The 27,989-nt window shown below is 37.0% G+C and overlaps 2 protein-coding genes across 2 annotated transcripts in view; one reads left to right on the top strand and one right to left on the bottom strand.

The window, feature by feature from the left end:
* Positions 1–27,989, bottom strand: part of Vps8 (vacuolar protein sorting 8) — a 307,518-nt gene that overhangs the window by 79,990 nt on the left and 199,539 nt on the right. The window lies entirely within an intron of this gene.
* LOC145670855 (uronyl 2-sulfotransferase homolog pip-like) overlaps positions 1–27,989 on the top strand; it is a 65,871-nt gene that overhangs the window by 24,432 nt on the left and 13,450 nt on the right. Inside the window, exons 2-5 of the mRNA XM_081739540.1 lie at positions 11,978–12,142; positions 16,183–16,348; positions 19,057–19,224; positions 23,842–24,135. Coding sequence (XP_081595666.1) covers positions 12,010–12,142; positions 16,183–16,348; positions 19,057–19,224; positions 23,842–24,135 — 761 coding nt within the window. The 5' untranslated portion in view covers positions 11,978–12,009. The remainder of the gene's footprint in view (positions 1–11,977; positions 12,143–16,182; positions 16,349–19,056; positions 19,225–23,841; positions 24,136–27,989) is intronic.

Here is a 27,989-nt window from a genome sequence, read left to right as displayed (position 1 = left end):
ACAGTAGCAGAATTCTGATACGAAGCTCCGAAGGGTTTACGCAGATTATCCGTAATCACAATTTAGGGAGGTAGTCACAGAACGAAACAGATCATGAACTTCGAGGCCCGTGACCCGGAGCAGTCAGGTCCGAGACCCAGAGATCACGAAGCTTTGCCATTCAAATGGACAACCTAGAATCCGCTAGCATAAGTCTCTACTTCTCTCTCACTCTCTCCCTGTCACTAAATCTCATTTTTGTTCTCTCTTGTTGTGTGTGTCAAAAGATTGCACTAAAAGATAACTGCAAGGGCCGTTATGGTCTAAGCAAATAGTAATCTCAGAAATTTTAAAAAATGTGTTTCTCTTATGAACGATGTCAAAAGACAAGGAGCAAGCGTATAAAATAAACGAAAAAGTGAGATGTAAAAGATAAGCGATGCTGTTGAGCCTAAACAATGTAGATATCTCTACTGAATTACAAAATTCTGCAATAATACTACAGAACTGATATGATTTTGGTTGTTTTGAAGTGATCAGGTCTGAGAAGAGACATTCAAACCTGGGTGATCCAGGTGATCCTGCCATTAGTGGTGGTCAGCACATCAAGATATCTGTTATTGTTATAAGTAACTTTTTCAATTAGAACAGCTCCCTAATAGACTTACGGCGGAGGACTTCAACCCTTTCCACTGGCGTACCACCGAAGCATAATAATTGGGAACACCAACATAAGTCATACTACTACAAACAACGTCTCGCGTATCACATGTTAAGAAACCCTGCCTTATGATGTTGGATGAAAATTGAAAGAAAGAAAAAAAGAGTGGCCGGGAATATGAAATCAAACTCTGTATAATACACATCAAAAATAGCGTTAGCCTCGCGGAAGCCCTCCATTACAATATTTAAATCTAGCGACAACTTTTTCACATTTTCTTCTATTCACTGATTTTCACATTATCATTTTTTTTAAAAGCAAGATTTAATTCTCCTAATGCCATTTCATCCTGACATTTAATTGAGGAGTTGAAAGTTAATTAAAACTGCTTGTGTTACTAGAAACAATTTCACTGTGTTACTCGTTGCTATAAACACGGAAAGTCTCCAACCCTCTTCATCACCAACGACCAACGAACGCCTTCCTTCGGTTGTCAACGCAGTTTTAGAGCGAGAAGTAAAAATAGCACCTGCAATTCGAATTTGATGCCAAGAAGCTAAAGTACTCCCTAACACGCTTACTTCCCTTTAAAGGGCATCATTGTTCCCTTCCACATTTTTTCGTATTATATATATGACAGATAATAGTTGAATATATATATATATATATCAGCGTTGCCAATCTGATCAGAAGATACTATCGTTTTGTCATGAAATTATGGTATCTTTTGTTTCTAGTCTAATTACCAATCCTTATTATTATTATTATTATTATTATTATTATTATTATCAACAAGAACATTTATAGCTAATCTAAAACTATATTTAAAATCTGCATAGGAAACAAGATTATCGAAGCTTGATTTTTTTACGCTTTATCGAAAAACAATCTGATTTTCCTTCAACGCTTCATATGTTTTGCTGTGAAAACTTATCTACATTAACTAGCTAGTAATTACTCCTTCTTGATTGGTTTCCTCTGTGCGTGGTAGTGGTCGCCGGTTAGATTACACATAGGATCACATGTTTGCAGTATACTGGTAGTAGTTTGGATCAATTTTACATATGTTCCATCACATACAGGCTAACTAGCTAACAGTGTAACATAAAAATATTTAAATTATTACCCAATTAAAATAAATTTGCCTGCATTATTTACCTTCTCGAGACGTTGGTTGTCTTTGTAATGTTTAAATTATCAGGACTTGTTAAATTATCGTACATTTTTCTATTATCGTATAGCAGCTATCGTACATCGTACATGGGTCAAAATTATTGTATGATTCGATAATTATCGTAAATGTTGGCAGCACTGATATATATATATATATATATATATATATATATATATATATATATATATATATATATATATATATGTGTGTGTGTGTGTGGTAGAAATTGAACAATAATAAAATTTCTGTTAATGTTCTAGACATTACACAATATCAGAAAGTAAACTGAATTGAGGGCAAGATGTCTGGTTCGAATAATTGATACCGGTGACTATAAAATTAGAAATATTCTCGTCTGATCACCTGCAAACTCAATAAAGAATAAAGGTGCTATACTGCCAATTGTATAAATAAGAAGCTCTAGACCAGAACTTCAATAGACTCATGCTGGTAGTATGATGTTTCAGTTTCAGCGTAAAATGCGAGAAAGGCAGCATGCCACCTCGGTTTTACGAAGAGATTTGAGGATACTCATAAATTTCATTTAGTTTTTCTTACAATACTGCGAAATCAGAGACTATTATACGAGGCGCATCCAGAAATTAACTTTCCCACGCGTTTCATAGCTAGGAAACCGTATGTTGCGCGAAGTGACTGCATGTACATGAGAGAGTAAGTTCCTAGCATGGCGCATGCGCAAGTGGAACTTTCCTAGTGCTCTCAGTAGCGTGGTGGCAGTGGTTGAAGATGGTTGTTCCTATTCTAGCTCCCACCGCGTGTGAAGAGAGAAAGTTTTTGAATGCAAAGGGCATAGCACCGACTGAAATCCATCGTCAGCTGTGCCAGGCCTATGGGTAGGGTTCGCAAATATCCGTATTTTGTACGGGCTGTTTGTATTTTTGGTTCCGTGTCCGTATCGTACAAAGCATGAAATAGGAAAATGTCCATATTTGACAGTTTTTGGAAAATAGCCCGAAAATTCCGGAGTCGGAATCGCTAAAATTTCGGGCGAAATGTAGTTTTTTTACTATTGACGTTGTGGCAACATTGTTACCGTGACAGATTAGAACTGTCGTAGCGCCATACCACCGCTTATCATAATTTTGTTGTTTGTGTCGGCCTACATCATCATCATCAAGTTGGCTGCTTTTATTTTATATAAATCATGACAAGTAAGCAGAACAGGAAGTGTAGTTTCCATAAAAATTTGAAGAAGGAGTTTAATTAAAAAGTCCCGGCAGACAACGAATATAACGAAGAAGTATATTGCGCGATTTATAATTCTGTGGTTTCAATTGCATTTATTGGTCGTTGATATTTAAGTAAACATGTCGAAACCAAAATGTATTCTATGTTTGGGGACCTTATATTTGATCGGTCGTCATCTATAATACTTGTCCGTATTTTGGATCATAAAATTAAGGCAACGCTACCTATGGGCCTAACGTCATGATGAAGCAGACGGTGTAGACAATTTGCAGCAGGACGTCAAAATGTGCATCCAATGGGAAAATTTTGTTCCTGCAACGATGAACCTTCGAATTCTCTAAGACTTTGGATTAGCGATAAACTTAGACGTCGAATTGAACAAGAACACAATCTTAAAAATATTGAATAGTCCTGCTTACAAATTCTTCAGTTTAACGTCCCACGTGTATCCTTAGGCGAAGGGAGACGGATAATAAGGCAAATGAACAATGATGGAAGAATAGGTGGAATAAGAATGTGAAAGGAAACGGGAGCACCCAGAAAAAAACACAGACACTATGTTGTCCACCACAAACTTACTTTCCGGAGATCGAACCAGGGACCCCCACGCACCAGAAGTGCTCTACCACGGACCACCCTGCTTCTCAACCTCAGTTTCAGGTTGAATCTAAACCATCACAATGCATTCAAATTTTAATGTTCTCCCAGCGAGAATCAAACCTGGGACCCCGTGTAAAAAAGAGATAAGATTATCACGGTTCTAATACAGTACGAACTGGCAGGTGAAGCTGAAAACAGGCAGACTATACATTTGTCAAGAATCGACATCATGACTCCCGCACCAAACACAATATTAATCATTTACACACCACGAAACTACTGCGGTTGTTATAAACGTGAATGTAAATAATGGCGATTTTCGTCACATTTGTTCCTGGGTCTCACATCAAAACTGAATAGAGCAAGAAGATAAAAAAAAAAAAAAAAAAAAATACTCATAAACACAGACATTAATTAAAACATCAAATTGAGTGAATATTCATCTTCATCAGTTTAAATTAAATTGCTAGATAGCATTTCGTTTGTTAATCGTCCTGTAATATAATTTTAAAAATAGCTGAAGTTGCAAAAAAATAATTATTTAATCTCCATTTTATCATTGCACAATTGAATCAGCATTTTATCGTCGGATTCTGGGTTTAATCCACTGAAGTGTAATAATAACACACACACACAATATAATCTCCAAAATTATGCATCTGACGGTCGGAATAAAAGCGGTTCATTTACCTCGCTACACAAATTCAGATCGATTTGAAATCTTGCCAAGCAGCAAAGTCAAACATGAACAACGACAAAGACAAAAATTTAAAAAGAAAGAAAAAGAATAAAAAAGAGGAACTATGATTAGGGAATGAAGCTAACATTACTTTTTTCTTTTTATTTGGCGTTTGTTACGATGTATCACATGGAAATTCCATTAGTTTCTCAAGGGCTTACGTGGCAGACAATACACCTGGTATTTGGAACTAATTTTAGTTAAACCGACATTTAAGAAAAAGCTTGTATGTACAGTCAAACCGTGCTTCCGTACAGTTGAATGATTAGCATGCATGCTTTTCGAGCAAGTGGTTTTGGCTTCGATTCCCTTGTAGGGCACATAACCTTGTGTTGACTCAGCTTTGTGAGAATTGTAGAGATACCTGAACTAAGGGATACCAATCTCTGCTATAGAACACTAAAATAATGTCAAAAGATTACTGTTGTGCTAAGCATACCTCACTCAATTGAATGTCGCTAGGTTGGCGATCTCTTTTTATGGGCTTAAAACTCCTTATTTTAGTTTAAGGCAGACACAATAAATCGAAAAATGTCCTTATCGCGATAAAAAAAAAAAATTACTCCATTACGCCATTTCATCTTAGTGTTATCGTTTGGCTGAGTAGTAGATCGCTTACTATGGTACTAGGGGTCACCGGTTCGATCCCAGGTTATGTTAGATGATTGTAGCGGACATCACATCGTTGTTTCTCAGGATTCTCCCACATTCTCATTCCACCATTTTATAATCAACTACTTTTGTTAATCATCCGTCTCCTGTAGGTTGAAGGGTATATACTTGGAAGATTTCATTTTTTCTAGACGTCGATTTAACTATGCTGCTAAAGCACAGTTGTACGAAAAAAGTTTGTGTATGAAAAATCTTAATATACGAGGAAGGATCAGAAACTAAGGTTATGAGGCTGATATTTCTGGAGTTTCGCCTGTTATAGAGGAATGAGGAGTGTGCGCTAATTTTAATACATGGAGTTGACAGCTATGCAGAGTTTCAGAAAACCGCCATCTACTGCGCTAGTTGAAGGTAAACGCAAGTGGCGACTCGTTTGGAAAACTAGTCTCTCGAAGAAGTCCGCTCAGTTATTTGATTTCTGTGGGGGGAAACATGTAGCCGCGTGCGAACCAATCAGGAGGAAACAGCCAGGACTCCTCACTGCGGGCGTCATCTTAATTTACGACAACGCGCTCCGGCATATAGCTCAGAGGACCACCACGCTGTTGAAGCAGTTTCGTTGGGACATCATCCACCACCCTTCCTACAGCTCGGACTTCGCTCCAAGCGACTTTCACCTGTTCCTGCACTTGAGGGAGCATCTAGAAGGCTGTCGGTTCGCTTCAGACGATTAGATAAACAGGGGTGTAGCCAGCAGATTTATATAAGAGGGTCTGTAGTTTGTAAGGGGGGAAGCTACAATGTACAAAGCCAAAAAAAAAAAAAAAGTGTTACAGCTAGTGATTTTGAGGCCTGAAAAACCCCGAAAATTTTTATTTCCATCTGGAAAACTAAAAACATTATTTTTCTTTTTTCCAGCTTTTTTCTTTTTCTTCATAAATATTATGTACCAAGTATTTTTTTTTTATTCTTTCCCCGGACTTAACGTTATACCTGTGTGCATAACTATTTCAATTTAAGCCATTGTACACAGAACTTATCTACATAAGACTGATTTTCGTTGAAATTTCACTTAACTTCTTTACGATTCCGTGACAATAGTGTTCATTTACTATTCGTAACTAAAAAACATCATAATTATTTTAACAGCTACATCTCACTTCCTGTTTTACATCAAGTAGAAAATAAAATAAAACGAATTAAAGCCAAACTGAAAAACTTAATAAAAGCATTGTTTTTCACCAAATTTTCCATCTGATAAAAAATATTTTAAAACTCTAGTTACAGCACATGAAAAATATAATATGTACTTACAAATCAGTTTAGTGCCATTCTTTTATGGAAGTATTTATAGTACCTTGTTAAAACGTTTGTCATCAAACTGTCATATATATAAATCACAGTAAATTGTGTAATCTGCTGTCACAAACTAAAAGTATTTTTTAAAGTCCACTTGTTTATTATGCAGTTTATATAGACGCAAATCTAAAGAAGAATCACATACACACACAATATTATAAATGGTGTGGAATAATATAGTTCACTTATCTAAATCTTTTCCATCCAATTCGGACATGATCCGCACAGGAGCACTAGATCAATCGATTGTAGCAAATGTGGTAGCAAGCTGTTCATTTGGTCATTCCTTACCCGGAAGAGATAACATATTATTTTTCGATCGGCAAGGATCAGTAAATAATTTACCGTAAATTATAATTTATATGTAAACTTTGTTATTTTTAAATGACTGAAGCGAGGTAATCTTACGATGATGTTTTAAAAGTTGGTCATTTGGGGGTCCAGGAAATCACTTGAAGGGGGCCTGGCCCCGATGGTTCCCCTTGGCTACACCCTTGGAGATAAAACACTTCATGACAACGTGACTGAACACGCAAGGACAGAATTTTTACCAGGAGGGATCTTCAAACTCATCTCATGATGCGATAAGTGCCTCACCCGATATGAAGACTATGCTGAAAAATAACCTAATGTATGTACTATTTGTTGGCTGTATTGCCCGTATGAAATAATATATATACACGTTTCATTGCAGGCTTGGTAACCTTACTTTCTGATCACTTCTCACATATATATTCGTTGCTGTTGTTTATTATAGTGTTTGCTTCTCAAAATCCTACTCAGCACTTCGCAGCAAGCAAGTGGGCAGTAGTCATTTAAATGTCGGGTTGAAATGCAAATGCAAATGAAATGAAATCTTGGAGTTTACGCCCCACGGTTATGCCAGTTAGGCTAATGGAGACGGTGATGATGAGTAATGAATGAAATGATGGAATTAAGATAGTGGGAGGAAACGGGAGAACCGCGAGGAAACCCACGCACACGGTGTTTGTCCACCACAAAGTTCACCTGGCATGGGCTGGGATTGAACTCGGGACCCCAAGCACCAGAGGTGAACGCTCTACCACTGAGCTACAAGCACAAGCGAGTTTGAGCGAGTTTTCATTGAGATTTGATTCGCAACAGGCATCTCGACTCGAGAACTCGGCTCGAAAAATTTCCTCCAACTCGACTTGAATTTGACTCGAGTTTCGAGTCGAGTCGAGCCAAATCGAGCCAAATGCTGTGTGTAGTTTTAAGTACTTTTTTCAAGTATCCTACATAGACAATAAAATTATCAATGACACTTACTGCTACTATTACAACTTATTATTATTATTATTATTATTATTATTATTATTATTATTATTAATAATAATAATAATAATAATAATAATAATAATAATAATAATAATAATAATAATAATAATAATTACAACACCGTGTATAAACAAGAAAGATAGGTAGTTTGTATCTGAATATTAAACGTAGTTGACTGGTGACCTTGGTAGTCGTGAAGTCTAGGAAGCAAGGACATCGGTTACGAGGTTCTGGGTTTGAGTTCCGGAGGAGCGAGTATTCGGACTCGAGTAAAAAATTGTTAAAAGTTATAAGGCGAGGGCCATACGTGTTCAGAACTACTCGGCCCGGGTTGAGGATTGCGAATGGCTCGAGCGGCTCGGTTCACAGCTCATTCACTATCGAGCCGAGCCAACAGCTTACCCTAGAGCCGATAGCTCACCTGAGCTGATTCAGTACCTCATCCCAACAGAGCCGTCTTGAGCTGTTCGCTCAGTTGAACCGAGCTGAGCCAGTTGACATCACTACCCAGGTTGGGCTTCTACTTGGGCTGAAAACTTCGACCGTGTAGGTCTCAGCCTTGACGTTAATACTTGTATTGGCGCTCACGACATTTGAGGCTGTCTCGTTATAAAAATCCATTGTCGTCTCGTTAATCGAGACAAGACGAGATGCGAGCAGTGTCCTATCTTTTGAGCAACGCAACACTAAAAATATTACGCATTACTGTTCTCACTTCTCATGCCTTTCGCTTTCTGGTTTAATCAGGCCATGATTTCAAAACGAGTTAAAACGAGCTGAACGAGCGAGCCATTTATCAAACTCGACTCGACTCGAAACTCGACCTCAAAACAGTGACTCGGCTCGGAATTCGACTCGACAAAATTACCTTTGACTTGACTCGAAACTCGACTCGAATTCGCTTCGAGTTTCGAGTCGAGTTGAGTTTTAGCTCGACTTGTGCCCAACCTAATTAATAAAGATATGTTTAAATGAATCTCAAAGTAAAGTCAGAGTAGGGAAATTCTTGTCAACGTCGAGAATGGACTGAACTCGGTTGACGCCATTATTATTTAACTTTGTCCTAGAGTACGCTATAAGGAAAATCAAAGATAGCAACCAGAGCCTGGAGCTAAATGGTATTCACCAGGTTATGGCGTATGTTGGTTATCTAAATTTGGTAGGGGATGACATAAGAACAATAGAAAAAATGCCGAGGTGTTATGAAACACTTGCAGGGACATTGACTTAGAAATAATTGTTGAGTTGATTTTAGTTTAGCGTCCCTTTCAGCAGCGAGGCTATATGAGACGTGGACCTACTGATTAACGTGGAATCCGAACCAGATGCGCTCCCGCCGGGAATCGAACCTTGGTCTTCCACGCCAAAGTCAGATTTAGAAACAAACGCAGAGAGACCTAAATACATAAAAGTTTGTCGGGATTGTAACACTGCAAATTATGAATGCATTAAAATATCAAATAATATTTTTGACAAAGATAACGCTTTCACATATCTAAGGTCAATATTAACGAACTACAACCATACCTAAGAAGGAATTAAATATCGACTGAAAGCAGGGAATTTGTTTTATTATTCAGGCTAAAATCTTTTGTCGTCGCGAATTCAGTCGAGGAATGTAAAGTTTAAAATATAGAAAACGATAATTATGCCTGTTGTTCTGTATGGTTGTGAAACAAGCTTGTTTACTCTGAGGGAAAAACGAGGGGCCGCGGTGGCTCAGTGGTAGAGCGCTTCAACTTTGTGATGGATAAACACCATGTGCGTGGATTTACAAGGGGTTCTCCCGTTTCCTCCCACTTTCTTCATTCCACTATTTCATTCCTTTCTCATCATGTCTGTCTCCGTTAGCCTGGCTGACATAACCGCGGGACGTAAAACTCAAGATTTCATTTCATTTCTGAGGAAAGAACGTAGACAAAGCATTTAAAATAAAATCCTGAAACGAAGATTCCGACCGAAGAGGGACAGGATTGGGAAATGGCGGAAACTTCATAACGAGGAACTGCTTAGTTTATACGTTTAACAAACATTGTTAGGGTCATCATGTCTACCGTGGGAGGCTCAGGTGGACAGGCCATGTAGCAGGAATGCAAGAAATTAGGAAACCTTTCAATGTTTTAACTGGAAGTCCAATTGAAAAACGACCATTAGGAAGACCTAGGCGCAGATGAGAGGACAATATTAAGATGGATCTCGCAGAAATAGGAATACACAATAGAAACTGAATCCAGTTATCTAAGGATAGAAGTCAGTGGAGAGTTTTTGTGAACGCGGCATTGAACCTTCGGGTTCCATAGGCCATAGAGTTAGTCAGATAGTTAATTAGAGTGTACAATCACTTTACTGTTTTTGTACTGAATCATGTAACACTAGTACAGCATTTAAAATCTAAAACTTGGGTGAATAAGTCTTGCCCACGAGACTGGTGAAATTTGTCGTCTTGGCTCGATTCTACTTTCGAACATGAGACGAGAACTGTCATTTTTTTCACTCGTCTCAAGTTTAAAAAGTACTTCGCTCGTGGGTAACACTAATCTTGACACGGAACTAATTCTTATTCTAAATTGTTTTATTAAACTGGTTACAACCTTAACCGAGAATTGACAAGACTTTGAATGATGCCTAAACAATCTCACTTGATGTTCTAAAAGCTGAGATGAACAAGAGGGAGGGAGGGTGAAAGAATAAAGCATGTAAATGAAATAAGTTTTGAACTTTCATTTACCGGCTCACGGTTTTAGCCGAAAATTAATGTTCTTTAATGATCTGTGGTAAGTAAGACTGAACAGGAGAAAGGGATATTAATAAGTTGAGTTGAAGCTGTGATTCTACGATTTCACTCGACTCGGGTCGTCTTACTACTGCTAAGTCATCAGCCTGAGTCGGTATACTTCCAATGAGTCTTCTCGGTTTATTATCGTAAGCTATCAATTTGGTTTAGCTTATCTCTAGTGAATAATATGTTTAATTCAGCTAGAAAGGTTTAGTGCCATAGTTCTCGCCACATCTACACCGAATGGATCTCAAGCTCGGCATTGTTGAACTAACGTCTTGACCTCACTCGTATTAATAAATTATCGACTTTCTGATAATTCATGGACTAGAATAGGATGTCAGACGGCCATGGGAAATACCAACAAAACTTATTCATTATCACGTTAAGTCGGGTATCAGAAATCTCTTAAAGTTCAAGCTCAGTTTAGAATTCATTCTTACAAATAGTACTGAAGTGACAACGATTATGAGTAACTATATATATATATATATATATATATATATATATATATATATATATATATATATATATATATATATATATATATATATATATATGAAGGATCAGAAACTAAGGTTACAAGGCCGATATTTCTGGTATTTCGTCTGTTATAGAGAATGAAGAGTGTGCGGTAGTTATAATAACATTGAGTTGGCAACTGTGCAGAGTTTTAGCCACCCGCCAGTTGCCAACTCAATGGCGCTAGTTTCAGGTAAACACAAATGGCGACTCGTTTGGAAAACTGGCCTCGCGAAGATATCCATTCAGTTATTCGATTTCTGTGGGCAATATATGTAACCGCGGTGGAAATTCACCGACAGTTGGTAGAGATTTACGGAGAGATTTTTTGCGGCTGGTACAGAAACGTCACCGACAAGGAATGCAGTCCAGTAACCGACCCAGCAGGGCATCAACAAATTTGAACACAGCTGAGACATCATCGACTACCCTCCCTACAGCTTTGACCTCACTCCAAGCGACTTTCATCTGTTCCCACACTTGAAAGAGCACCTACGAGGCCGTCGCTTCACTTCAGACAAGGAGGTGAAACACTTCGTGACAATATGGCTGAACATGCAAAAGATAGGATTTTTACCAAGAAGGAATCTTCAAACTCATCCACGATGTGACAAGTGCTTCAACCAATATGGAGACTGTCAAAAAAAAAAAAGTCTAATGTATGTATTATCTGTTGCCTGTATTGGTTGTATGAAATAATATATACACGTTTCACTGCAGGCTTTGTAACCTTCTTTCTGATCCCCCTCGTATTTATCTAACAACTTATCCGCATTTGCACACTATTTACGTAATTTCTTCCTGATTAAGAACCAAATACATGATTTTTTAAAAGTAATCTCGTTTGGATTTGATTTAAGTTTAGCATCCCTTTCAGCAGAGAGGCTCTATGAGACGCAGACGTACAACACGTTGCGTTGAACCGTAGCCACTGACGGTGGAACGTAACATCAAATCGTCAGTGAACTTATTCAAGTCTGTACAGTACATATGGTTCTAAATCTATAATTTTAATATTATCATTATTATTCTTTGTTTTGTTCACAGAAGGAGGGAGATCTCTATGAGAAGAGGAACCCATGGTCCACAGATACTGGAAGCAAGCAGCTCTGTTGACGCTAGTGTGTCTGACGGCACTTTATGTGACCTATATTGCAGTTCCAGTTCTGTCGCCTCCTCTACCAGCTGTTCAACACCAGAAAAGATATTTAGGTAATGATTCATCATGTGAAATCTTTTATAACTACATTTTATTACTTTTTTTTTTTCATACGAGGGTCATTTTAGAAAAACGTGTGACTCTTGTTGTCAATGCTGTGCTGTCTACCCCCAAGAAGTGTGATAAACCTTTACTGCAGTCCTGTAAGAAGAGTTCCTTTGCCTTTAAATATGCCAAAATTATGGTGAAGTCTCCGACATCAAATGTTGAGGAAATATGACCTTAGTGTCGGTTTTGATTTCTGGTGGAGAACACATAATTATGATTTTAGGTTACCTGTGTGATAAATTGTCGACACTCTAAAAGATAGGTGCGTACTAATCAATTATTCAATTTAAGGCCCCTTTCCTTTGTGAACTAAATAACAAGAGAAGATCAGCAAGTCCAACGGAAGCTGATATGCATTGAACGATACTATTCTACGTATGCAATTGGTGTAGTACATGGCAAATAAACGTGAATAAATTATTACTGTATATCGAAGTAGCGCGCCATTTCTTTAGGATAGCACACAAAATATATCGTATTTTTATAAAAATATAAACTGAGCACAGCCGAATGCAATGATTCACATTAAATTTTTGTGCAGCTTATTACTTACTTGGAAAGAAATAGACAAAACAACCACCCACATATAAATCACTATATATATATATATATATATATATATATATATATATATATATATATATATATATATATATATTGAGGTTAACGTTTCTTTCGGCAGCGAAGCTATATGAGACAGGACCTACTAATTAACGTGGAATCCGAACCACATGAGCTCCCGCCGGAAATTCGAACCCGGCCCTCCACGCCAAAGGCGCGTTTGCTCATAGCTTATATATATATATATATATATATATATATATATATATATATATATATATATATATATATATATATATTGGGTGTTCTAAAAATGGCACCCACGGACTACAGACCACTATTCTACAAGACAAAATAAAGCGAAAAATATACATAATTGTATACCTTTCGGATCTTCGTTTTGAGACGCGAATTGCACTGTGGCAACGTCACACTTAAAGAAACACAGAGAAGATCTATCAATCTATCAAATAGATACATCGATTCATTCCAGATAGCACTTAAAATGGATATACGTTGACACTAGCACTACTCATTAGTATAAAAATCGATGTACTGACGGATGGATTCATAGAGCACTGCTAATGGTTCCAAGTTCATCTGTAACGTTACCACATAGAGAAATTTTGTTTCCCTATAGCGGGTAAAGAAAGTTCTGGAGGATATGCCATTATATAGGATTTTAGCTTCATTTTTACCTGTAGAATACCACTGTGTTGTCTGTGGGCGCCATTTTTAAAACATATATATATATATATAAAGGGTCATATAAAAAGTCTCTGCGGTTTTTTGGTGGTGCCTTTTTGAACATAAAATTTCTTTATTGAAAATCAATTTTAATCAAGTACATATTAACCATTATTATCTGACCTTTTGCCATTTTTCGGGTAGCTTCATAATTCCATCGGTGTAGAACTTCTGTGGTTTATATTTCGAAAAACTTGGCCAAGTGATTTTCAGCGTCAATTCGGTCGGCATATATTTTTACCATCAAGAGAGTGTGGCAGAGACCGAAACAAATGGTAGCCAGACGGTACAAGAGCCGGGCTATACGGTGGATGCATCAAAACTTCCCAACCAAGTTCCGTCAATTTGTTCCAAGTCATCAAAGATGTGTGTGGCCGCGCCTTGTCATGATGGAACACAACTCCTTTTCTGGATTGCTTCGTTCAAACTGTCGAGTTGTGCACAGTACAGGACCGAATTGATGATTTCGTCAGGTTGCAACAGCTCATCATGGGAAATTCCTTTCCAATCCCACCAAATATTCAACCTAACCTTGTTTAGTTGTGTTTCATCATAACAATGTAGGTCACACAGAAGAATTATATTGTCAAAATAACTTACTAAGCTACGAATATGATGAACCATATTGTATGAGTGGTAAATAAATGCTCTTCATTTATTTAAAAAAATACTAATTATTTTGATCGAAAAAAAATTAAGAGGACCAAAGAGGAACAACAGTAGTGATCCAGTTTTTGTAGTCGGAGGTGTATGAGGATCCATGACTAATTTCCAGACGACGTGCCACTTTATCAATAGTCACTCATCTATCTAACAAAACTATGCCACGTGCACGCTCAGCATTGTAATCATTTGTGGCCCTACATGGTCGTCCGTATCCTTCCTCGTGCGTAACACTTGTTCGACCCCTTTTCAATTTTTCAATCCATTCGTAGACACTCCGTTGCGGCAAGACGCTGTTTTCGTATTGTGCCGAAAGTCTTTGATAGATGGCGACCTCTGATACACCACAAAAACAGGATCACTGCTCGTTGTTCCTCTTTGGTGCCAACTTCTAATGGAACAGCCATGATATATCTGCAAAAAAAGGAAGGCAAAAGGAAGGCAAATGGAGGAATTAAGATCAAACTTTCACAGCAGGATCACAACAGCATAACAATAAAATAAACGAGGACAGAAGTCAGTATCAACAATATAAGAAGAGTTAAATGTCAAAATTGTAGATAATTTTTGACTTACTCTCGTATAATGAGTTTAAAAATCCTCATTTACGAGGCAATCTATAAATTAAAATGCTGTGTTTGTGTCCAATTCCTTTCGATAATTAGGTCTCGAAAACCACAAGATCTAGATACGTGGACTTATTTCTATATTCAAAATTTTTTGGGAAGGTTAACACTGTTGCTGTATTACGCAACAAGATGCGGGTTGATAGGCATTAAAGGCGTTCTGATTTAACCGGAACAGGAAAACGTATTGTATGCTGGCAACTTCAAAGGCTTGTAGAGCCGTAATGAGGCGGACTCGGATATGAATTTATGAGAAAGAAGTAGAAAATACTTCCATCTGACATTATCTATCACTTCTCCAAACCTGTAACAAACTCATCCCAAATTCTATATACAGTATTAAAATGCGAGGAGGCTTCGTAGTGTAGTGGTTAAAATGCTGGATTCACGTCCGAGTGGTACCGAGTTCGATTCCCGGCTTCTCAATTCTCGGCGTCCACCCACCGTCGTGAGGCAAACTGGGGAGTCACGTGAATAAAAGATGCTGACCACGTGTTTGTCGCTTTACTGGACGTAGTTCAGCCGGTCGCTAACAGATGGCGTCGTAATGGTTCAGGCTCACAAAAAGCTGTTACGCCAGTGGTTGGTTAGTTTTATTACAATGCGACGTTCATATGTTTGTCTATAGCAATTCACTCTCTTTGTGAGTACTTCTATCCTTCATTCTAGTCTGTTGAGAGACATGTACATGTACGTGTTTGTCGCTATACTGGACGTAGTTCAGCCGGTCGCTAACAGATGACGTTGTAGCGGTGTAGGCTCACAAAAAGCTGTTACGCCAGTGGTTGGTTAGTTTTATTAAAATGCGACGTTCATATGTTTGTCTATAGCAATTCACTCTCTTTGTAAGTACTCCTATCCTTCATTTGAGTCTGTAAAGAGACATGTACACTCATGTCCAAAATTATTGTCGCATGTCCATAAATATGTTGTTCTACAAATATAATTTGATAATGAATTCGCCCGGTATTTCTTATAATGTTAGTATGTCTATAATCGGCAAAGACATATATGTGGCAAATTTCATGTCGAAAGAGCAGTCAATAAGAACAATAAAACGAAAATAAAACTTTCTTGGCCATTTGGCAACATTTTATTTTATTCATTATAATTTTCGTATTTATAATTCTTTTCCTACGAAATTTACCACAAATATACATTTCCCGATTATACACATAGTATCAGTATAAAAAGTACCCTACAAAATCATTATCAAATTATATTCTTACAAGAAGACAATTATAGATATTCGACAATAATTTTGGACATGAGTGTACATGTACAGTGTGATGAAAATTCTTGCTCATATTAGTATGATGCGCTGTGAAGACAGCGCAGGTTCAAGTAATTTTATTTATTAATCGTTTTGCTGTGATATTTCATTTCAGTGAAATACCCTTCATCTTCATCAATGACTAAAATCATTAGGATATCTAATCAGACGCTGGGCGTCCCTATACCGACAGCACTAAACAGAACTTTGAATAGGAAATTTCTAATCTACAACAGGGTTCCTAAATGTGGAAGCACTACAATGGTTACTTTATTTCGCAAGTAAGCAGCAGTTCTAAATTTCAAACAATTGTTCTTTATTACGGTACTTTTATTAGGTTACTTTTTCTTTCCCTCTCTCTCTTTGTATGTATGTATGTATGTATGTATATATGTATGTATATGTGTGTGTTTGTTTGAATCAAATTTTGCAACAATTTAAATTCCATGCACTTCCATACTAATTAGAACTCTGATATTTTGTACAGATGCGTAAATCCAATGACTATACAATAATTTTACATAGTTTTCGCTCCAGCGTATCACTGTACTCTAAAAATTACATGACAATGCTCCAGTCTAAACAGTTGTTATTGTCAAGGTAGGGTGGATGTCGAATCTCCTCGAAGAAATAGTTTTTTACTGCATCCTTGGCAACACAAGTGTGAGCTGAAGCTTTGTCATGCAGTATACGAGCTCAACGCACAGCGACTGATTCAAATGACCGTCTCCAATGAACTGACGCAGCAAGACAGTTGAAACTGATAAACAATTTCTCCCATAGATGACGCTATATGCCACAAATGGCTTATTGCCAGTGGCATAATATTTCAACGTCAGACCGTAAATTTTGGAAATACTATCGGATGTAAATTCACACATTGAAATCATGTAACATTTTCAAGGGAAAAAATGAAATATTTAAGTTTTACGTCCCTCGTTTATGCCGGCTAGGCTAAAAGAGACGGTGATGATGAGTAATGAATGAAATGGTGGAATGAAGAAAGTGGGAGGAAACGGGAGAACCCAGGAGAAACCCACGCACACGTTGTTTGTTCATCAAAAGTTCACCTGGCGAGAGCAGGTTTTGAACCCAGGACTCCATGCACCAGAGGTGAACGCTCTACCACTGAGCCATCGCGGCCCCTTCAAGTTAAGGAAATTAGGAATAAAGAATTGAATGCTGCATATGGAATAAAGACTAACGAAAATGAACACTGAAAATACCACGAACGATGCAGCATTTACATAATATGCGCGAAATATGAACATGGAAACCATAAATTCATATGCAGTTGAATTCGGTTATAACAACACTAAGGGGTCTAAAAAATTGTCGTAACCGAGTTCTGTTTGTAACCGAGATGTGTGAAACATCAGTATTAGGCATAAAAGTTGGAAAAAAATAAATATTTGACTACTGGATCAAACAGATATTACTTTGTTCTTAGTTGATACGAATTTAATCCACTTGTGGGTGTCGTACTAAGCATGGTATAAAAACACTTGCCTTGTGAGGAAATTAGTTGGTCCAATTGAATATCTCACACAACAGATAAGGTATCGTAGAAACTGATGTTGCTATAACCAAGTTCAACTGTACTTTAAAAAAAAGTATATATATATATATATATATATATATATATATATATATATATATATATATATATATATATATATATATATATATAAATATATATATATATATATATATAAAATATATATATATATATATATATATATATATATATATATATATATATATACCAAGTAGTCTCAATTCTGCACTGAGTTGGTTTCCTAGTCGTAGAATTTTGAAACTACTGCTCGGGTGTAACTTTACAAAGTTTACATGAAGGTGGATAGCATCAGAGATCTCACAAATTTAATTATGATGTTTTATAGCCTCAAAAATACGAAGTACATCCTTGACAACTACTTTTTCAACGTATTTATAACAATGTGGTACAGTTCATAATTTTAAATGGACAGACAAGGGTTGCCTACAAAGTACTGTTCGCGCTCATGAAACATCTCTTCATAAACCTTTGCATCTACACACTTTATTTATTTCTTCATGTTAATCAGTATGAACATTCATTAGGATACATTATTTTCTATTTCCTTATTAGATACTTCCCAACAACTCATCTAAAAACACAGTGTTGTTTTCTTCAGATTTTCTTTCACACGCAATGTTTAGCATCCATTCTCCACAAATATAAACAATTTTCATTTTTCTAAATTAATTATATATATAACAAAGATCATGGAGTGAATAGCCCATGGCTTCTAAACTGAATCTTCGACGTTTTATTTTTTCTGTAGGTGACATTGCGGTTTGTCTTTTACTCATGAAGATACAGGGCTTTTGAAGGAAAGCGTTTGAGAAAAAAGACCAATTCATTTCTCATCATTACCGTCTCCTTTAGCCTAGCCGGCACAACCATGGGACGTAAAACTTAAAGATTTCATTTGAAAATGAGGAAACAGGAAATACATTTGCAAATAGACTGCTTACAAAATTAACGACGAGGGAATACGAAAACGTGTCGTAAAGCGCAATACATGTTTTAATGTTTAGCGTCGTGAGTATCTACATGGGAAAATGCCTAATCTATACAAAATAGAAAATACTGTTAAAACAAATAGCTATTCTTTGGTTTGTCCCTAATACTGGAACAGACACTGTTTTCTGGACCACCTTTTCAGAATTTACTTCACAAATCAGGGAGATCCCAATGTAGGAAACGGATATGTTTAACAGTTTATTCAGTCTTTGTCACAATAAAATTGATTTGCACATTACCTACGTATAATAATGTACGAACTTGCATTTGTCTGTTTTACCTTTTCTGCGCTAACAAGTACGCTGGCGATGTACAAATCGTTACTTCATTTTAATACATTTCATTATTTTATGATTTCAATCCTCAAATTTAGTGTCAAGGTATATACAGTATTATTAATATATTCTTTTTTATTTCCAGATTAGGGGCTGTGAATCGTTTTACACATCATTCTTCAAAAATATATGATAAACACCGGTTATCAAATCATCAAGAATTAAAATTTATAAAAGATCTTTATCATGAATTTAAAGTGCATCCACGAGGAGTAAGCATAGATCGCCATATCTATTTCATCAATTTTACAAGGTAACTGTATTTTACATATATTTGCGTTAGGGTTTGTATAGTTCATTGTTCTTTCCAGTAACTTGTTATTTACAGGGTGTCCCATAATTATCTATCTGATGTTTCAAAGACTGCAGTAAAGTAACTAGCAGCATTAACTTAAATATAAATATACTACTCTCATACCTTTCCTAACAAGAATTTTAATCTCTGTTCTCCATGGCATGGTCTCCCAATGCACCATCAAAACTGACACATGCCTGAAGATGGAAAGCAACGCTGTCACAAGTAGCTTGACAGATCCGTACTGGTATCTTGTGGAACTCTTCTGTGATAGCTTCTTGCAGCTCGGCCAAGTTGCGTATGTGATGTTGATACACTTTGTCCTTTAAAACACTCCATTAAAAAAGTGGTTTCAAATCGGTAAATCGAGCTGGCCACTCCACAGACCCACGTCAATTGATCCAGTGGTTCCGAAATGTTTCAGAAAAATAAACACACTGCTGAACAAGACTGCACTTATTTAATATAAAAACACATTTACACGTGACGTTTCGATCTTCTAGCCAAGATCCTCATCAGACGTACACATTGTGTGTCAGTTCGAAATGTTTGATTCAGCCACTCTCGCACTGGCATACACTAATGTTTCTAACTCCAGGGCTGTTATCCCCACTCTCAGCCTACACAGTGTTGCCATATCGAAACTTTTTTGTCCAAAATTACAAATACTACAATCAGTCAAACATATACATAATTATGGGTCGCGCTGTGTTAAGTTCTCTAGTTTTCTATTTGTGATCAGTCCATATTTACTTTATTTGTTTTACTTGTGACTTTTGCACAAAGGACAAGCAGGCATTTTAAAGTAATTTTGGGCAGGGACGTACGCAGGAATTTATTTCGGGAGGGGTCCAAAGCTTTTCGGGGTGATCCAAACACAATTTCAGGCTAAATTATATTTAAAATGGTAAAATTACCCCTAAAATTAGACTAAATTGACAAAAAAGTCCGGATTTCGGGGGGTCCGGACCCCCAGGACCCACCCTCTGCGTATGTCCCTGATTTGGGGGTATGCAGAGATCATGAAAAATGTAAATTCATTCTTTGCTCTTATAATAACTCTTATGGTAGTACAATTCCATTCCCATTGTCATTTTATTACAGTGTTGATCATTTATCTTGGTACGCCCTTGGAACTTCTGATCTAGTAGATACAAAATACTGAAATTTTGTACCTTGCAAATATTAGCAGGGCGACATTGTTTGGCATATGCATCGATACCATCAGAAAGGTTTCGTTTAACATGTAGTGTAGAGGATCTAATTAGGAAATTAGATTAGCGACGTTATACACTGAAATGTACAGTACACTTTGTTTTCCAAAATAATTCTTTTTAGTAGAATCGGAAAAACTAAATATTTAATTTTATGTCGCACAAATATGCTATTCTGACTAAAAGAGAAGGACGGTTAATATAGTGAAAGATTATGAAAGAAATGATGGAATGAGAATGTAGAAGGAAACGGAACCCCGGAATAAAAACAAAGATACAGTGTTCAGGAGTGTCATTTCAGGCTTTGATTTTGAGATAGACACAAGATTCTCCATCAATATAAGTAAGTCACGTTTTTTCAACCAAACTATTGATTAAATACACACTTTTAAATTCAGGGGGCGGCAATAAAGTTACCTGAGTGTTAATGAAGTGGTAGCATCAGACTAAACCTATGTTAGATCTCGGACTTTGGGAACACCCTGTAAGTGAACCGAAGGTCCTCTTTACCTAATTTAGGCGTTCGTTTTCCCGATTATTCCTTCGAGATGCCTGCATCTCTTTTAACCAAATTTTACGGTGATTCGAGTGCGCCCGCTGAGTGTCATAAGGGATCAGATATACCGGTACCATTGAGGAATAATCACCGAAAAACGGGATGCCTACAGACTTAACATAGCAAAATAATTTGGCGGGTGGATGAATTATAAACAATGGAAAATAGAATTTTTTGCATTAGAAATAAGCTGAATCCCTATTCGTTTTGTTTGCAAGTCGTGTCCACAGGACCGTCGCGTGGGTTGTAAGCGCCCGCGGCGAGGATTCCCAGGCGCACCCCCTCCCAGTATATTATGAAAAACGACCAAAGTTTATTCTATACTTCCAGATTTAAATATGGAATGTAAGATCATAATCTAACATAACATAAAAGAAGTTGGTATATGACAATGTTTTAAAGTGAATGACTTTGGTAATTAAAACATAAAAGTTAATGAAAATCAAAAGATAGACTATATTTAAATTTTTTTTACTAATATAAAATGGTGTATTTTTCAACATTAGTTAAAGCATATTTGTTCCAAAATAAACATCGGACAGCTTGACAACAATATCTTTCGGGTCTTTAACGATTTTGAGCAACAAAGTAAAATCTGTAGATAATGTTGCTACCACTCCTAAATTTACCAGTATTAGCCATGACTTCCAGGAATTTATATTTATCCAAACTGGATTCAAAACATTCTTCATGAACATAGTCAAAGTGGTTGTCAGCCTCCTAAGATGTCTCTACTTCCGTCTTATTGTGTGTTATAGAAGAAAAATCTCATCCAGTTCTTTACCAGGAGGTAATGTGCCTAAGATCGATGACACATTCCCGCGCTGGATGAAAATATAGTTTTTAATTATTGAAATCGAGTGCTATTATTGTTTATTTTCAACTTGATACACATCAACAAAGTAATAGCATAGAATATACAAATAACGATACAAATATTAAAAGCCAATGTGTAAATTATAACAAAACTGTAATTTTCTGACTTTCGCTTAAAAATAAATAAAATAAACTTTTCTTTGCTTGCGATTAACACACAAATTTTTCAGTAAATTTATCATAGCGTTAGAGTACTAAAGTAACTTTTTCAAGTGACGTCTTTAATTATTTGTATTGTAATTGGCTGTAATTGTATTTGCTTCAATCCTACCATTATAATTTATGTTCAAAATCAAAATGTACGGTTTGTTAATGTTTGTTCTGCAAGGCGATGTTAACGATACGTCGTTCCAAAACATGTAGTGTAAAGATGATATAATGATAACATAGAAATACTAATAAAATAGAAGTGAGTAAAATTAAGTGCATAATAACAAATACATACTTTATTCAAACTCTAAATGGCATTCTCCTGACTTTTCTGTGAGAAAATGTGGACAATATCTCCTTGAAATCTAACTTTCTGGCTTCACCATTTTCAATAGCTACTATGGCCAATTAATTAAGTCTTTCCTCGCCCATTGTTGAGCGTAAATACGTCTTAATCAGCTTTACCTTACTAAAATGTCAATGGGACAGTCATTTTTACACACACACACACACACACACACACACACACACACACACACACATATTTATATATATATATATATATATATATATATATATATATATATATATATATATATATATATATATATATATAACAGAAAATTATTCTTTAAAAAAGTAGATGTTTGTTGAACACGACAACGATTAGTGTTATTGCCATTGTAATAGCTGACAGGGACACAGTTAGGATTTCGATTCGGAGACATTGGGAATACCCCCTTACTCCCGAGCAGTGTTTCTTCCAGACGTGTTTTTTGGGGGCACTGACCCCCCCTGGAGCTTTGAGAGTGCCCCCCGGAGACCAAAATACTACGTCTATAATATAATAATAAATAGAACAGTACCAGCAGTGCTCCCCCGGAATATTTAATGTCCCCCCTCCCGCGGAACATTGTTTCTGAAAGAAACATTGCTCCCGAGTACATGAAGTCCAGCTATTACTCTTCGAAAGTTTTTGTAAAACTTAACTCTTAAAATTGCATTGTAACACTTTTTTAAAAACTGTTTACAGTTTAAACCAATACAGGATAGCCTAGATTTGAATTTTATTAAGATTTCGTTTTTCATTTTAGTGGGAGGGACCTTTGAGCCCCCTCCATAGGAACGTCCCTGATAGTTAATAAACACTGTTTTTGTATGAGGTTAGTACAGAAATAAAGCACTGCAAAAATAATATTTATTCTGTTATTGATTCGAAAGTACGTGCTAAGTTATATTTGTGATGCTAATCGGTGATTATCACGTGCTGTCAAAATAAGCAGATAATTGTAGTATTGCAGTTATTGTGGTATTACTTGAGCATTTTCTTGGATGGAATAGCAATAAAGAAATGCTATTGAATTCTACTGAAGTTTCTTCAGTTTATACCAAATTGTCATACGGATAAGGAGTTAATAGTAGCAGATCTCGGTTTGTCTTCCAAGATAATCTCTCTCCTCACAAAGGCCTGGAAAGATTACCCATTGAATAATCCTAGACGATGTTTTATATTACCACTAATTTTACTTAGCTGTAGCCTGATCATCGTTAAAATATCTGAATTATTAATTTTCAAAGAAGTTATTTACCAACATGATTTGTCGTCCCGGCGGCCCACGCGATGGTCCCGCGTGTTCATTCATGAAAACGACTGATGCACTAAAAAATGATATGAATAATCAATAAAAGTCGATCGCTTCACCCTAAGATTGCAATTATTGCTTACCTAATAAGAGATTTTATTTTCAACTAAGATATCTGTTTCGTTCTCCCTTTCAGGTATGGGTTTCACCAGCCTATTTATATAAATGTTCTACGTGACCCTGTGGAGCGTGTTGTGTCTTCCTTTTATTACCTTCGTTCTCCGGAGAGGTGGCTTCGGATGGAGAAGGAGAAACGAAAGACGAATCGAGGCCTTATTATAGAAAATATCATGAGAAAAGTACCCCAGAAATGGCTACATAAAGACTTCAAGAACTGCGTTCTAACGGGAGATCCTGAGTGTTCGTTTATCGATGGAACTCCAAAAGAAACAGCAGTATCCTTCTTCTGCGGGTCCGAACATATCTGTCTGTAAGTACTTACTCTTTGTTTTGTTTCTGCATGGAGTTACGTAAGAAAATACAGGGTCCAGCAAAAAGATCTCCGGTATTTCCAGAGGGCGCTGTGTAAGTAGTGATGGGGAAACGGCGGCGGAGGGGGTATCGATCATAGCGGTATACGCGTCATTTACAGTAGTCGCAATGGTGTGGAGTGTTAAGCATCGTGCGTTTGTTGTGAAGGAATATATTCTTAATGGTGGTTCTGTGATTACTACTCAGTGGGCATTTCACATTCGGTTCGGACTTGGCCAACATGACTCTGTTCCGGATAGAGCAAACTTTAGAGCAACAAAAATCACCTGGCCGACCTGTTTAAGTGCTGAACGCTTTGGACATTGCTCGATGGACACACTCATAAGCGTCACATTTATCGGCGTTGTTACGGTCCGAAGTTCACCAGGCGATGTTTTCTCACTCGTCAGTGTAGAACCTGTTGCTCTAAAGTTTGATACAAAACTTGGATAGTTTTTTTCTATCTGGAACATAAACATGTCGGCCAACTCCGAACCGAATACGACATACCCGCTGAGTAGTAATTACAGAACCATCATTACGAATATCTCCTCCACAACAAACGCAAGATGCCCACCGCGCCATGCCACTGCGACTCTTTAAAATTGACATATACCGCTATCGATCGATACCAATTCCACCGCCGTATCCCAACCACAACACATACAGCACCCTCTGCAAACACGAGAAGTGTTTTTGCCGGATCCTGTATAAGAAAAGATCCGCCATAAGCAAACATACAATTTCAAAAAGCGGGCTTCGGCGCAGCAAATTGCTTAGCATGTGTATCTTTAGAACGCATATTCATAGTATGTATAGTGTTGACTGTTGATGTATCATCATGAGAAAATTGGAAGTATGGGAATTAAGACGTAGTGAACTCTTGCTTAGAAAGCAAGAAATAATAAGAGATAGAAGCCGATGTGCTTACAATGTCTCAATTATTTCCCACCGGGAATCGAACTCGGGACCACGTGCACAAAGAAGCATGCTCTAGCAGCTAGAGAGCATTTTTTAAAATAGAATATAATAGAACATGCGAATCTTGTATTGCTGTATTCCTACGAATTTCCATTTCCACTGCGTATTGACATATTATTATAATCCACAATAATTTCTAACCCTATAAAACTGTCTTACAGAAGATACTCGTACAGATATACGTTGCTAAAGAAACATAATATTTCCGTTTTTTAGAAGCGGAATAACTCTGTATCCGAATTGGACAGGTTCTGCTTTAAACAGATTTAGATACAGGACTACATTAAAAATTCAAGAGAAAGTCTCTTTATCATTAAACACAGAGCTCCACTGAAGACAAACTCCGCGAAATAGAAGTTATATTCAATTATTCATCATCCAGATATTATAATTGTTTCACTTCATTATTTTATTTCGTAAATTCCAACGTGATGGCCAATTAATTAGTACCAGTGAAGCAGCGAAAATTTCCTTCCTTTCTTTTTTAAACTGCAGTTTTTCATCGTCTTACCCTTTCGCAACTCCAACCCTTTACCTGGGAGTACGGTGGCTCAGTGGTAGATCGCTTATCTCTGGTGTGTAGGGTCCGTCGTTCGATCCCCAGTCAAGTAAGTTTGTGATGGACAACATCGTGTCCGTGGGTTTTCTCGGGATCCTCCCGTTTCCTCCACTTCCCGCTAAGTGAGCTTAATGGTGAACTAACATCGTGTGCTGCTTTGGTTCTATCAAGTTCTTCTGTTTCTTCCCACTTTATTCATTCCACCATTATCATCCACCTCATAATCATTGTCCCTCTTAGCATTGGTGCATAATCATGGAACGTTAAATTTAAAAAAAAAAAAAAAAAATGAAGATTTGTAACGAAATATAATGTGAAGTAAATTCATCCTTCGGAATGAATTTTAACTCTAAGTAATGGTGTTGACTGTAAACAAATTACAATACTTCATTCAATTTGAGCAATTTTTACGAAGGGTAACATAGAAATATCTTCCGTTATGAATTATGTGTATGTAAACTTTCAAGTTCAGGTTAAACTTAACTTCTTATCCCTCCCTTAGTCTACACTGATTTCAATCCCAAGCAATATCCCCATATATATATATATATATATATATATATATATATATATATATATATATATATATATATATATATATATATATATATATATATATATTTGGTCTAGGAATTAATTCGTGCGGGTGGACAAGAGATGGCGCAACGAACGGAGCGTCCCACAGTTCCGTGTATCCACACATGTGTTGCAAACCCCTGTCATCGCGTATCGTTCGTAGTATAGGGCAGTGGATTAAAGCGTCAACAACACCAGTTTGTAGTTAAGTGAACATGGCGCAATTTGTGCCTGATAAAGTGTTTTTGCGGGGTGTCCTGCTGCATTACTTTAACATGCAGAAAAGTGCGACTGAAAGTCATCGTATTTTGGTGGAAGTGTATGGTGACCATGCTCTAGCTCAGCGAACGTGTCAGAAGTGGTTTGCACGGTTTAGAAGTGGTGATTTCGGCTTGGCAGACCAAGAGCGAGCTGGACAGCCAAAAAAATTTCAAGACGAAGAATTGACAGCATTGCTCGAGCAGGATTCGTGTCAAACGCAGGAACAACTTGCAGCAGCATTAGGCGTTGATCAAACAACAGTCTCCAAAGGCTTGAAAGCCATGGGAATGATTCAAAAGATGTCACATTGGGTTCCACATGAATTGAAAGACAGAGACGTTGAAAGACGAAAAACCATTTGCGAATTGCTGCTTCAACGACAGAGAAGAAAGGGGTTTCTGCATCGAATTATTACGGGTGATGAGAAGTGGATCCATTACGAGAACCTTTAACGAAAAAAGGCCTGGGTGAAACCAGGTGAACCAGGTCCATCACAACCAAAACGAGATATTCACTGTGCAAAGGTTATGCTGTGCATATGGTGGGATATGAAAGGTGTGGTGTACTATGAGCTGCTGCAACCGGGTGAAACTATGAATGGAGAACGTTATCGACGACAATTAATGCGTTTGAAGCAAGCTCTGGCCAGAACACGATCAGAATGGGAGAACAGACATGATAAACTTATTGTTCAACATGATAACGCTCGCCCACATGTCGCAAAACCGGTCAAAACCTATTTAGAAAATGTCGGATGGGAAGTTTTACCCCACCCGCCGTATTCACCAGACGTTGCTCCTTCGGACTACTACTTGTTCGATTGCATGAACAACGATTTGATTGGACAGCGGTCTACTTCTTCAGAAGATATCGAAACATGGGTCTCTGACTGGATCGCTTCCAAGGATGAGGACTTCTTTCGCCACGGAATCCGTACATTGCCTGACAGATGGGCGAAAGTGGTGGCTAGCGATGGACAATATTTTTCTTAAGGTATTTATGTATTTTGTGTTTGTACTACAGCTTCAATGTGTGCGTACCAACCGCACGAATTAATTCCTAGACCAAATATGTATATATATATATATATATATATATATATATATATATATATATATATATATATATATATATATATATATATATATATATATATGGGGATAAATTTAATAGGGGATGATAGGAGAACAATAGAAAGAAATGCAGAGATCTTATTGAACGCTTGCAGGGACATGGGTTTAGAAGTAAATGCAGAGAAAACTAAATACATGAAAGTACGTCGGGACCGGAATACAGCAAATTATGGATGCGTTAAAATATTAAATAATACTTGTGATAAAGTGGATAATTTCAAAGGTGGGGTGCTGACTGTCACAGCCAATTATTGGTGCTGATTGCCACGACTGGCGCTGATTGCCAATATCAAGGTGCTGACT

This window comes from Thermobia domestica, chromosome 2 (genome assembly GCF_964235325.1).
Source record: "Thermobia domestica chromosome 2, izTheDome1.hap1.1, whole genome shotgun sequence".
Classification (NCBI taxonomy): Eukaryota; Metazoa; Arthropoda; class Insecta; order Zygentoma; family Lepismatidae; genus Thermobia; species Thermobia domestica.
The sequence above is the reverse complement of the archived record's forward strand: the minus strand, read 5'-3'. Positions and strand labels throughout refer to the sequence as shown.